The sequence below is a fragment of the Eublepharis macularius genome, chromosome 1 (assembly GCF_028583425.1).
Source record: "Eublepharis macularius isolate TG4126 chromosome 1, MPM_Emac_v1.0, whole genome shotgun sequence".
Lineage (NCBI taxonomy): Eukaryota > Metazoa > Chordata > Lepidosauria > Squamata > Eublepharidae > Eublepharis > Eublepharis macularius.
In genome coordinates, this window is record NC_072790.1 from 147,295,186 (window position 1) to 147,309,850 (window position 14,665).

The 14,665-nt window shown below is 42.9% G+C and overlaps 1 protein-coding gene across 1 annotated transcript in view; it reads left to right on the top strand.

Moving 5' to 3' along the window:
• Window positions 1–14,665, top strand: part of DISC1 (DISC1 scaffold protein) — a 297,325-nt gene that overhangs the window by 116,099 nt on the left and 166,561 nt on the right. Inside the window, exon 7 of the mRNA XM_054972088.1 lies at window positions 4,051–4,105. Coding sequence (XP_054828063.1) covers window positions 4,051–4,105 — 55 coding nt within the window. The remainder of the gene's footprint in view (window positions 1–4,050; window positions 4,106–14,665) is intronic.

Genomic DNA, 14,665 nt, shown 5'->3' on the forward strand with positions numbered 1-14,665 from the left:
CATCTTCTGCACTAAACTGCATGAGGAGAAGGCATTTTTTGCAACTGAATTAACTTGCTTCTCTGGTGCAGAATGTATTATTATTTTTTAAGTGAAGGGCTAGAATCAGAGGTAGGTCAAGACACTATATTAAAGTAATCTACCCTGCAGTCAAATTTACATGAAATAGCATTGTTGAAAATTTAAGCATTCCTTTACTTGATGTTCTCTTTCCCACCAAATAAAACAAGAAAATCCCTTTTGTGTTAAATGAACCTTCTGATGTCCATAAACCTGAATTCGTTCCATCATAATGAATCACAAAAAACATCATATCTAGCCTTCAGAGTTAAACATATCTGCACAAACAGTGCAATTTACCTCAAAAGAACCCATCAGCCTGGGAGTGAGTGGTGGTTTGCTTATGTGATGTGCAGTTCTGATAGTATTTTATTTGTAAGCTGCCCTGAGCTACTGGAAAAGCAGGATAAAAGCCTTTTAAAATTATTTACAGAGGATATCCTCATCATTAATTATAATATCTATTGGGCATCTAATCATATCCATAGAATCCCTTGTCGTAACAAGAAATGTCATGAGTCTTATTTTGGAGGACTTCCATCAAGCGCCTCCTTTTACATGATTTCATGAAAAGTGTCACTTGAAATGCATTGTGAAATCTACCACAAACTTCTTGCTACCAGCCTCCAAGCCTTTGCAAATTAAAACAAATTTCAAATGCAATTCCACTTCCCCAGTTCTAAAAGTTTCACTTCAATTTGTTTTCATAACACCCTTCAATATGGGCCTGTCTTACAATAGTCCTGTCTTTCTCTCCTCCTTCCCCCTCCTGCACACATAGACACACTAACCATCTTTCTGTCCTGGTCCCTTTTCTTTCTAAGCAACAGAACTCGGAAGGGGCTTGGAAGTATTTATAAACACAAGAGAGGGCTGTTGGGCCTCTGCTTAAGAGCCAGTGCAAATGCCAGACTCCTAACCTACCTCACAGGATTGTTGTAGGGATAAGGTGGAGGTGAGGAGAATTATATAAGCCACTTTGGGTTCCCACTGGTGAAAAAGGTGGATTGTAAATAAATAAATTTCATGGCAGGGGTTGTGGTATGTATAATTTTCCTGGACACCTGAGTTGAACTGGGAGGCAAAGCAAATGAAAAATCACATAGTCCCTTACAGAAAATTATGGCATGAGTATTTCCTGTTAATTTTATTTATTTATTTACTTCGTTTATATCTCCCTTTGATCCAAGATGACTTGCAACCCTGTGAAGTGTGAAAATGTATGACTGGCCCATGGTCAACCAGCAAGCTTCTATTTCAGATTGGATGTTCAAACTTGCATCTCCCAGTTCCTTCTCCAACACTTTAACCACTACAGTACACTGGCTCTTTTTTGTTGTTATTAGCCATTTAGATTAAAGGGTACCTTTTTTTAAAAGATGAAAGGATTGGTAAATTAAAATCATCTGTACAGAACCCAATATGACTTTATCTCCTATTAACATTGCAAACAATGTAACATTACAAGACTGATGCTACAAATATTTTTATGGTGCAATTATTTATGTACAAAACTACACCCAATGTATGATGTAAGTCAAAAAATGTATCTTAAATTGTAAGCATTCACTTGTTATAACACAAGCAAAATAATAAGCAGAGAGATTAATGGATAGCAAACTAAGAGTATTGATTTCCTGATTGATTTATATTGTGCAGAATTTGAAGGGCAAGAAAATAATTTCATTTCAAACTTTTAATAGAATTTTGCTGTATATTTTCCATTGAAGTCAGCTCCAGCAGATAGTATCCCCTAGAGTATTGTGCTTTTCTTCTCTCAAAAGCCTTGGATTAGGTCTGTTCTGAAGGTCATCATTTTCAATATGCCATTTCTGGAGAGACCTCAAAGGTTTTTCACAGAATCTGTGTTCAGAGTTATTTTGGAATCTCTAATGAAGCAAAATGCAGCCCCCACCTCTGTACACACACCTAGTTCCCTGTCTGTTTGCGAGCGATTCCTGATCACCCTGGGGGCAGTAGTTATAATTAACTACTAATGATTCCATACGTTTCTGTTCTCCCCTCCATCCTTCCTCTACCTCCAGCTTTATTTGAAGGGAATTCTGCTCTAGTGATAGAAAAAAATCTGGTTTGGGAGATTGGGGATGGAGAAAGTTAGAGAAATAAAAAGCCCAAATGATGCACCAATGAAGAGTCTCCTCATTACCTCTGCTCCTTCACTGTGGATTATCACAGGTCTCCACCTGGGGCTAAGCTACATGTTTCAAGTTAATGACTTCACCACAGGGACTAGCAGCTATATTGCAGCTGCAGGCTCCTGGTGGCAACTCCATTTAGAAGCATTGCAAGGGCCTGATCCTGATCAGGACAGTGGTGCCAGTAGAAAGAGAGGCTTCTCCCCCACCCTGTAATGTTTTCCTGAGCTGAAATGGTGTGTGTGTGTGTGTGTGGGTAGTTTTCCCCATCAGGGGAATGTAAATGCATTGAATGCTTGCACATGCAGCCCCCAATGAGTTGTGTAATGCCCCCTTGTGCCATTTTAGCTCAGAAAAATGGTATGGGGGGAGGCAGGTGCTAGTCCCCTACACCTTGGTCCTGATCTGAATCAGGCCTCCATGGCACTTCTAAATTGAGATGCCATGATGAACTCACAGCTGCAGTACAGCTGCTAGTCTTCATGATGGATTCCTGTAATTCGGAATGGGTAGTTTGTCCCTTAATCTTTACTGTTGTATTAGCATTATAGAGAGCTCAGAGCACATTAGGTACTTCCTCCAGATTATTTACCAAGTCCAGTCTTGTTTAGCTTCAAGTCTAGTCCAGCTCTGGCTTAAGAGATGGAACTTCATCAGTTACTTTCTGGCTGTAAGGTTGTTGGCTGTTATTTGCATGTCACCTGGGAATATATTCTCTTGAATCCAATGAAATCTGAGTAGACATCAGGCTTAATGTGAGGAAATGGGCAACTGAAGTTTTTCATGACATGGAACATCACTTAGTAAATAACATTCCATTAAGCCTCTGTTAAAAGGGCAGGACATTTTTTTCAGGCACTTGGCAAGTCTGTGTAACATTCTTAGGATATGAATGAGTGCAATGTGTGCTATATTCTTTCCATTCTGCAAAACTTCAGTCTCTGTGTTGCAGCCTCTGTGCAAAGGCCACTGCCAAAGCTCCTTCATGTGGTTAGTGCCTCTGTAATGACCTAGATCTGTTTACAACCATCTTCAGAATGGCTATCCCTTCAGACTGGGTGATGAATGTTTCTAAATAGAGGCCGTTTCCACATGACTTATCTTCCTCTAGAACGTTGCGAAAAACACGCGGAATACAGTGTCTTCTTGCATGAAATTGTGACAGGAAGAAGCGATGTCGCACAAAACTTCCGGATGATCGCGCCTTCCTGGCGAAATTTCGCGTGAGAAGATGCTATCTTCCGCGTGTTTTTTGTGATATTCCGCAACATTCCGGAGGAAGGTAAGTCATGTAGAAATGGCCAGAGTTCAGTTGCAAATAATAATCTGAACAAATAAAATTATAAAAACTTGGTTTATTCATCTATTTCTACACTATGCCTACTCTAAACCTCTGAATGGGTGTTTCCACAAGTTTCCAATTAAACTAATGAAATGTAAAATATTAACACTGACTGGATTGTGTTGAGCTTTTAATTTAGTTATTGATTTAATATATTTACTCTGTCTTTTCTCTAAGGAACTTAAGGTGATTTACATTGTTTTCTCCCTTCCTTCATTTTGTTCTCATGATTCTGTGAGGAAAGTTAGGCTGAGAGAGTGTGACAGACCCAAGGTCACTCACTCATGGTGAGTGAGAAATCAAACCTGGGTTTCCCAGGCTGAAGTTTTTGTTAAGCCCTTTGTTAATTCCTATCAAAGTGAATGGTTTGAACTGTGATGTAAAAACTAACATAGATTAATGAGGTTCTGATATTTAGTTCTTGTATTATTTATCAGGCCTTGAGTGTCTGATCATACTAACTTTCTAATTTATGTTAATTATAATTTCTAGGCTTCAAGAAAAAGAGCAGTCACTCAGTATATCTATTAAAGATACTGCTGCCCAAGTAAGTGTACCTCAACTGTAATAACATATCTTTCTGTAAATTTAAAGAACTAATGAGGCAATTAATCACTTTCCTGTAAGTAAATCATCTGTGAATGACCTTCTTAGAATTTTGTTTAATGTAATGTTCTGTGATAATGAGAAGAAAAAGTACATCATTCAAGAAAAGTGTGGTATGATGCATTAAATATCTTATTTCTTTGTTCTGTGCTAAGAAGAGGAGAGCTAAGTGGTAAGCCTCAGATTGGAATAAAAAACATACGCTTTATGAAATGAAATCTGGCTATCTGGCAGTGATCTTCTACCATAAAATTAAGTTTTATGCTTTATTGTAAATTCAAGATAGGACAGGCCTGTTTCTTTCACAAAACATAGGGATCCATCGCAAACAGAAGTTGTTCTCTAAAATTATACCAAATAATATCATAACTATCTGATCTAAAAGAAATTTTATAAGGAAGTAAGTATTACTCTTGGCTCTGTACTTATGCAAGAATAAGATCTATTGAACTAGGAAGGAAAACTGGAACTATGAGTTTATGAGCCTGCAGCTCAGAAGCAAAACACGTGCTTATTCATTATTTATTAAAATGGTTTTACCTCACTTTTCCCCAATAGAGACCCCAAATGGCTTACAACATTGTTGTCTCCTCACAGCAAGGTGGTTTCCACACAAGGACAGGCTTATGTGGTTTCTTTGTTGCTGCTGCAGCTGCTCATACATCGCAGCAGTAACAGGATTTCCACATGGCAAGTTTATGTGCCCCAATCCCCCTCCAACAGCCACCCCTCCCTTCCTCAGGCCATTACCACCTTTTCTATTTTTTTTAAAATGGCAACTGAATATCATTATATTAATAAAAATATGTATACAAGATTTCTGAAATCCCAACTTTCATTTTTTTAAATGTATGTATCTAGCCCCTTCCATTGTAGAGATATATCTTTCCCCTTAATATCTTTACAGTGGAAGAGACTGATTTTTTTAAAGAAAAAAGAAAAAAAATCAGAGGACCTGTTATACATATTGTTGTAATGGTATATGGATATAGTGATATTCAATTGCCAGGGTTGGTTTTTTTTTTAATTAGAAAAACAAGAGACCCTCAAGTAGCAGGGTGATAGAAAATGACTGCCATGTGGGCAGGAAAATCCAAGCTTTCCCACCCACCTGGTAGTCATCTAGGCTTTACTGTGCTTTCTCAAAACTTTGCAGTAAAGCATGTTTGAGAAAACCTACAGAACCCCAGGAGGTGCATGAATGCGTCATGATGTTGTAGGGAAGCAGGGAAAAAACCCACTTTCTAAAAGCTTTGAACCTGGGGGCAGGTATGCAGAGTGGAAATGGCTTGAGAGTGGACTGGCGGAGAGAGAGCGTGGTCTTTTCCACACGTGGCTTTTTCATTGGTTCTGGCCTCATGCTGCATCTATTTCTCTCCAGAATTCTGCACGCACGATCAAAATTCAGTCTCTAAACTGATCTCCAGACTTATTTGCATTCTGCATGGAAAAGGACTACATCTGCCACAGAATCAATCTTTACCTGGCTTTTTGTCATCATTCATCTGTGCATTGGGACTGCACACATCCAGGCCAGCTGCGGAGAGATTTCTCTAGCTCTTAAGATCTGTAAGGGGGTGCCTCCGCCTGTACTGCACATGCACAGAGGTTTTCTCATCCAAATGCAGGTAGTGAGGTGGAGCACCCCAATTTCCCTCAGTTCTTCTTTTACCACCATCAAGAGAGGTTCTTCCTAGCTCTTTACTTGACTGCAATTCCTTTGCTCCTGTATTTCTGTTTGATTCACATGTCTCAAAAATCACTCTTTAAAAAAATATTCACAATGTGAAACAAAAATGCCTTATCCTGATGAGCACAATCTTTGTCTGCTGTGTCTGAGTGAAACCCACAACATATTGGGATGCAGACACTGTGAGGGGTTCACTCCCAAAGCCAGAAGTGACAGAGCTTCTTGGCTCAAAGTGGCGCTATGGGAGAAAGTTCTCTCTGGCTCAGATACACTGGCAGCGAAGTCACCTGCTGCAATAGAGAAACCAGCCTAACTCAAACTGTCATGATTGGTTCCGAGGGCCAGATCTTTGGATCCAAACAAGTGTTGGCCATCAGCTCTGACTGTTCTCTCATCGGATTCCTCTTTGATGATGAGTGATCCCTTCCTGGTTGCTCATCTGAATGCAAAACGTCACTCACAGATCCAACCTGTCCAGAATGTGCTGCCTCTGAACTACCTACTAAAAAGGCGAAGAGTAAGCCTAAACATCAAAAGTGGTTGGTGTCCACTATCTGGAATAAGCATAGCCACTCTCCAACTCTGGCTCCATCCATTATTGTAGAGGAGGAGGTCACTAATCCACCTCAGACTCCTTCACCACCTCACATTCCACTGCTACAGGGAGATGAGGGGCGGCGGCGGCAATGTTCCATTTGATTACTTTACTGCTCCAAGCTTACCTATGGAATTGACACTGGTTCCTATGACTTCTCAGGGGCCTTCCCAATACTTGGGCCACCAACAACTGCCCTCTGCCTTGTGGACCCCACAGACTACAACCTCTTCACTGGCTCCACAATTGTGTGTACCTTGGTCTGCAATTCCAACTGTAAATAACTGGCAGGACTTTGTAAACTGGCTGCAATCTGCTCCTCTGTTCACACAATTCCAGGGGTCCCAGTCTTTTCTGATTCCAGCAGTTCCTGGTCCTTCATCTGTTCTTGTGCCATTTGTCCCAGCACTGGCTAAAGGTTCTGTCTTCTTCAGTTCTAATGATCTCCATTCCCAGAACTCCATCCATTCCTACTCGTCAGTTCCAACCTCAATTCCATCTTAGAGCCTTTGGCTATTTGCTTGGATAACATATTACAGCCATTTGTGAGGAAGACACCAACCTTCATTAAAGATACAACCATGTTCATTAACTTTATTGAAGAGCTTACGGTACCGAAGGACACCTTTTTAATGACCTTAGATGTACAGGCATTATACACCTCAATTCCTCATTTAGAGGCTAGGAGAGTTATTGAGAGTGTATTACTAAAGAGATGAACAGATGACCCCCCAACCCCTTTTCTTCTGAATATGCTAGACATAATTCTGGAGAGGAACTATTTCCGTTTTGGCAGACAATTTTTTTACCAGGTCAAGGGAGTCACTATGGGCAGCTCAGCGGCTCCCTGCATTGCCAATTTATTTATGGCTGATTTGGAAGAGCGGCTTATTTTAAATCAAGCTAACAACCCTTTTTTTGAACAAATTATTATTATGAAGAGATTCATTGATGACATTTTCCTCATAATGAGGGGGCGGGACTATGTAAATGATTTTGTGAACTGGTTAAATCAGATAGATAATAACATAAAATTCACATACCAGGGACATGATCAATGTATTTCGTTTTTAGATGTTACAGTATACAAAATCTCAGATACTAGGTTAGGAGTTAGATCTTTTAAAAAAACAACTGACCGGTCTGCTTATCTCAACTATTCATCCTTCCATAGACGTGACCTCAAAAATAATATCCCCTACGGCCAATTCCTTTGACTGAAGCGCAATTCCACTAGTAGTTTAGATTTTGAGTGGGAAGCAAGGGATATGTACGGAGCATTTACATCCAGGGGCTACCCGAGGGACATTGTAGACAGTGCCCTGAGACGAGCTGAAATTAGGTCACGGCGAGATCTTCTGCACCCTCGGAACACACAGAGACACGAAGATCAGGGCATAACGTGGGGACTCGAGTTTTCATATTTAGCAGGGGATATAGCCAGAGTCATTAGAAGACATTGGCATGTCATCAAAGATGTACCTGGATGCGATACACCTTTAAGGGTCGGATTTAGACGGACTAAAAGTCTGCGAGATTCTCTAGTACACTCTGATTTTAGGGAAGTAGAAACACAGTCACATCTCCCCTTGGGACATTATACTTGCGGGCACTGTAATGTCTGTGCCCTGAGTGTACCGCTTGCATCTATAAAACATCCTGCTACAGGCAAACCACTCTATTCGAGATCGTTTTCCACCTGTTCCACATCACAAGTAGTTTATATAATTCAATGCCCCTGCTCTCTGGTATATGTGGGTAGCACAACGAGACCAGTGAAAGTGAGAATAAGAGAACATCTCTCTAAGATCCGTACAGGAAACTTAGAAGCTCCCCTAGTGGATCATTTTGCAAGAAATCATAATAATGAAAGGGAACTTAAATACTCAGTTTTGGAAGTAGTGCGATCTGATGACAATGATCATAGGAAGTTATTACAGAGTGAAGCCAAGTGGATTTTCATAATGAACTGTATAACCCCACATGGATTAAATAGTGAGATCAATTTTGCAGTATTTTTGTAAATTCACATAATGTTTGTGGTATTTTACCTTTAAGAGAGGTGAGTGCATGTATGCAGACTTGTTTTAAAAGAGCTCGTTACTGCAGTCAAGCAGCTGCTGTGAATTAGCATTGATTGAAAATGGAAAATATCTATTTGGAGAGTGTGACTGGGACTATTATGTGTATGTAAGTATGCTGCACAATATACAATGGATATAGAGAATATTATATCATGTCTGGCAAGGATGGCTTATAACAACAACTCATGGTCGACCATGAGTTGTTGGCCCACCGTCTTGCCGATGTGGGGATCCGAGGGACAGCCTTGCAGTGGCTTGTCTTTTTTCTCCAGTCAGGGACAGAGGGTAGCTGGGGGAGAGGGTGTCCACGTGCCAGTCACTGGTATGTGGCGTCCTGCAGGGGGAGATACTCTCCCCCTTTTGTTCAATCTTTATATGCACCCATCACCCAGCTGGTGTGGTGTTTCGAACTGGGTTGTCACCAGTATGCAGATGACACCCAGTTGTATCTGTTGATGGGTAGCCGACCTGGCTCTGCCCCGGATGCCCTTCTGAGAGCTTTGGAGGCCATGTCTGGTTGGGTGAAGCAGAGCAGACTGAAGTTGAACTTCGCGAAGACGGAGGTCCTGTACTTGGGCTGTTGCATGCGAAGTTCCATCTCCCAACCTTTGGGTGGGCCCCATTGGTGCTCGTCTCATCGGTTAAAAGTCTTGGCGTGATCTTGGATTCCTCCCTGTCTATGGAGACCCAAGTCACATCTGTTTCCCGGACTGCTTTTTTTCCACCTGCAGCAAGCCAGGCAACTTGCCCCCTATCTCTCAGCCTGGAACCTAACGACAGTGATCCATGCAATGGTCACCTCCAGGCTGGACTACTGTAACTCACTCTACGCAGGGCTTCCCTTGGGTCTGATCCGGAAACTACAATGGGTCCAGAATGCTGTTGCTCGTGTCCTGATGGGTGTTCCATACATGACACATATTACACGAATCCTACAGCAGCTTCACTGGCTCCCCATGGAATTCTGGATCCGTTTCAAGGTGTTGGTTTTAACCTTTAAAGCCCTAAATGGATTGGGACCAGCATACCTGAGGGACCGTCTATCCCTGTATGTGCCCCGGAGAGCGCTTCATTCAGTGGGTAAGAACTTACTGGTGATCCCTAGCCCTAGGGAGGCTCGTTTGGCCTCAACCAGGGACAGGGCCTTTTCAGTCCTGGCCTCAACCTGGTGGAACTCTCTGTCTGAGGACACTCGGGCCCGCCAGGATCTTGTGTCATTTTGGCGGGCCTGCAAGACGGAGATGTTCCATCAGGCTTACGGTTGAGGCCAGTGTCAGGACCATCATTGAGCCTCCCACTGGTCTCCAGTATTCGAGTACAGCTCGTGTGTCTGTCTACCTCCTCTTTGTATGCTGGGGGCAGGAATGTGTAGCCAACTATATCAAGTTTTTGTTTATATATAATTTTAATTGCTGAATTTTATTGTAGAATCTGATATGTAATTGTATTTTATGACTGTTGTACCCCATCCTGAGCCCACTTGTGGGGAGGGTGGGTTAAACACCAAATAAACTAAACTAAACTTTATCAATGACAGCTTAAAGAATAGATTTGTTGACTAAAGGAACAATAAATCTGTAACTTTCACTTGAAATTTCATTTCGGTTTGAACTTACAGAGATTTATTTGTATTTCTACATAACCCAATATGGTTTATTCAGTTTCAGACAAAGGGTGGAGGAGAGCTAGGGAGATATATTGTCAAAGGTTTTCACAGCTGGAGATCGTTCAGTGTCAATGTGTGGAGAAGATGTTAGCAGGTAATTTATATCTTCTCAGGAAGGTGGGTTTAGGCTGAGTCATCCTGTAAGAGTTTCCCAGGGTGTGGAATGCCAGTGGGGGGAAGCTTCACTGTATCCTGAGGAGGTTCTTTTGCATATGGATTGGTGGTTGATATGCTAATCTTATCTACACAGCTATTGTAAGATGTAGACAATGTACAATGCCAAGACCACGGCCATACAGCCCGGAAAATCTACAACAACCAACGTTCTCCAGCTGTGACAATATATCGAACACCTCTATGGGGAGGAAATATTTCAACAGACCCAGAGACTGGAAACACTTTGGAACAAGAAACCACATCTACTCTGTTCTTTAACTTTTCTCCTACGCTGCAGGGATATGAGAACCATTCCATCTTTTCTCACAACAAGAAGAATCTTCAAAACTCCATAGGCTAACCGTATTTATGACCATCTAGAACAGACTCTCTTACATGAGAGAATCCACACTACCCGCAGAGAACTTGCTGCCACAGACAAGGAGCTATTTTCCTTGCATATCAACACTAGCCATAAAATGAGAAGTGATAATTGAGACAAGGTCGATAATCTCACCTACCGAAAAATGGAATATGTGTTAACCAGCCATACTTCCAGACAGAAGCAGAAGTTTAACAAATTACAAGATAAAAGACAGACAAACTCAGTGCTCAACAACGCACGCATTGGCATCAATCTGATGGACCATCAACTCTCACCGGAAGAAACCTCCATCTTGACTAAGGGAGGAAACTTTGCAGTCACCCCCACTGAAATTCCTGTGGAAGGCATCATTGCAAATGTAGAAGCTGCCATTAATCATCTACCTGAAGAGGAAGCTGAGGACATGAGAGGAGAGATGGCCAGGATTCTATGAAGGCAAAGCTTCCCACCAGCAATATAACACGCAAGGAGGGGAACACCATCAAGACCCTCAATGCAGATCCAGACATCATTATTCTACCAGCCGACAAAGGCAATGCCACAGTGATCATGAAAACAGAAGAATACAAAAGGAAGATTATGAAACTTCTGGACCCTTCCACATACAAAAAACTAAAATGAGATCTAACCTGCAAAATCACCAGGCTAACAAACGCGCTGCTCAGGAATTCCTCACTTCATCCCAACATGCACAGAAAACTATGCAAGACAGAAGCACAGCCACCACAACTATATGGACTCCCTAAAATCCATAAGGATTCAGTCCCACTCTGATCCATCATGAGTGCCATTGGTTCACCGACATATGAATTAGCTAAACATCTGGCCAATCTTCTACAGGACCATATCGGAAAAACCACATCTTACATCAAAGATTCAGCACATTTCATCAACAAAATCAGTCCTCTGAAACTCAATCCACAGGACATACTCGTCAGTTTTGATGTTGTATCCCTTTTTACAAAGGTTCCAGTAAAAGACATAATCGCACTTATTAATCAGATTTTTCCAGAGGATGTAACAGCCTTATTCCATCATTGTCTGACAACCAGTTACTTCCAATGGGATAATGAATTCTATGAACAGATGGATGGGGTGGCCATGGGAAGCCCTCTCAGCCCAGTTATAGCAAACTTCTACATGGAACATTTTGCAAAAACAGCTTTAGAATCAGTACTGCACCAACCTACAGTCTGGTTCCAGTTTGTGAATGATACCTTTATCATTTGGAGCCACGGTGAAGAGGAATTGATAGCGTTTTTAAACCATCTCAACAATATCCACTCGAACATACAATTCACCATGGAAAAAGAAATTGAGGGTAAACTCCCATTTCTAGATATCCTGGTCATCCGCAAAGCAAACTTTCAATTAGGTCACAAGGTCTACAAGAAACCAACTCACACAGATCAATACTTACACAAAAACTCCAATCACCACCCTCGACAGAAAAGAGGCATAATAAAAACATTAGTGGACCGTGCAAGATGGATATGTGAACCGCACTTTCTCAACGAGGAAATTAATCATCTAAACCACGCACTTCAAGTAAATGGCTACTCTAGAAATGAAATAAGAAGAGCGATTAAACCAAGGATAAATCAAACAACTAGGGAAAACAGTCTCCCACAGGAAAAGTGTTTTTGCCATATATCAAAGGAATCACTGATCAGATGGGAAAACGTATGAAAAAGCAAAACCCACAAACAGTATTCAGACCCACCAGAAAAATACAACAGATGCTATGATGAGCAAAAGACAGTAGAGACCCCCTCACCTCTGCAGGAGTATACCACATACCCTGCAGCTGTGGACAAGTTTACATCGGGACCACACAGCGTAGCATCCAGACAAGAATAAAAGAACATGAAAGACACTGCAGACTTGGCCAACCTTAAAGAAGTTGGATGAAAATACTGGACAACGCATCCAACTACTTTGTCAGATTTCACAGGGAAGCCATTGAAATTCATAAGCATAAGCACAATTTCAACAGGAAAGAAGAGAGTTTAAGAACGAATAGGGCATGGTTTCCAGTCCTGAAAAACACCAGACTAACAAAATACTCTACATCTTACAATAGCACTGCAGATAAGATTAGCATATCAACCACCAATCCATATGCAAAAGAACCTCCTCAGGATACAGTGAAGCTTCCCCACATTGGCATGCCACACTCCCCAGACTCCTTAATGGGATCCTCATAATAGGGAAACTAAGCTCATGGGCCTTGTTTTCTCCCCAAATGGATTGTTGCCCAATGCCCAAACTGCCTGCTCCACTCCAAAGTTGTGATGAAAGAGAGGCCTGGATGGGATGCATTGGCACTGCACAGGGCACAGGTCCGAGCATCTGCTGACCTGCCTGCCAGCCAATGACCCCATGTCCCCTCAGACCCTTGCTGGGGGGGATTATGGGATTACAGTGGGATACCATGTGTGTGGATCCCCTACCACCTTGGAATGAGGCGGACCTTACAGCCCCCGAGCTGGGCATGCACTTGCCATGCCACACTCCCCAGACCCCTTAAAGGGATATCCATAATAGGGAAATTGAGCTCAAAGGCCCTGTTTTCCCCCAAACTGATCAGTGCCCAATGCCCAAACTGCCACAAAAGTCACAAAACAGCTCCTGCCAAAGGTCCTAGAGCTGCAACCAACACAGCAGACCACTCCAGATGTCCTGCAACCTGAAGTCCAGACCCAAGCTGGACAGGTGCATTCCAACAGACCAGAACAAGGCATCCATGCTGAGAGATGTCCAGGTGAGCAAGCACCAAGCCCCTCGAGTTTCACTGACTGTTCCACAGCCTTGTGCCACTTCTTCCAGGCCATAATGAAAGTTCAACCATGGTATACACATCCATGGAAATAGGCCCACTGAGGAGTCCCACATCAACCATGAAAGAATGCCTCAGGCTCAAGCTGGAGAACCAGGGCCTTGGGGCCAAGCCTGTCAAGCTGCTGGACCAATCTGGCCAAAGTCGCATAGTATATGATATTGTGTTCACAGATTCAGACTGCCCTTCACCAACCTTGAGGATGCCATCAAGCAGCCCATCAAGGGCTTCTGTCCTTTGGTATGACATGCTGCTGGCACCAGTAAGTCCTGGAGCATCCCACATGATCCAGCCCCTTTGAAGCTGAGGGCTGTGACTTGCCAAAGAAACCTCTTCCATCCTGGGGAAGTGCCTGGGCACCAGCACCTGCTACTGTGCACCATGAACCAGAACAACTTGCACTGACCTGTGGCAACTAGAAAGAAAGAAATCAGCTGGAAGCCTGAGCTCCAGACAGATGCCAGCCCTATGCCCAACTGTGCAGACCCACCTGTCATGCAAGGGAGGAGCCCAAAAACCCACGGTGCTGGTGACCATGCCAGAAAAGTGGGCCAGACCTGTGCGCAAGAACAGGCAGCTGAAAGGTGGGCTCCCCTGGGAGAGAATCTCATCCCATCACCAGTGACCCCTGCTTCATGCTCAAAGGAAGGCAAAAAACCTCGAGGTTTCCAAAGCCAGTCGAGCCTGGAGGAAAATTCCTTTCTGACCCCAAACTAGCAATTGGTATTACCCCGGGCATGTGAGAAGGGGCCACAAGACCTAACCCTGACACACCCCTCCCCTAGTGTGCTAGCAGATAGCCTGCATTGGCTGGCCAAATCAGAATAGAATTCAATCAAACAAGGCCAGCAGGTAGGTCATATCCAGGAAAAGAGGGTGGTTGGAGAAAGTCCTCAATCTGGGCACCAGGTGTCTCTCAAACTGCCCATGGGCAATTGCCAACCGTTTGCCCCCCCTCCAGTCAGACCCTGACCAGGCTGACATCCAGCAGGCCAGGAACCCCGTGCTGTGAATCACTGTCACAAGATCCATACCTGGGGATGAGCCACAAGCCCTACCGAAGGGGGAATCAGTACCAGCCTTGAT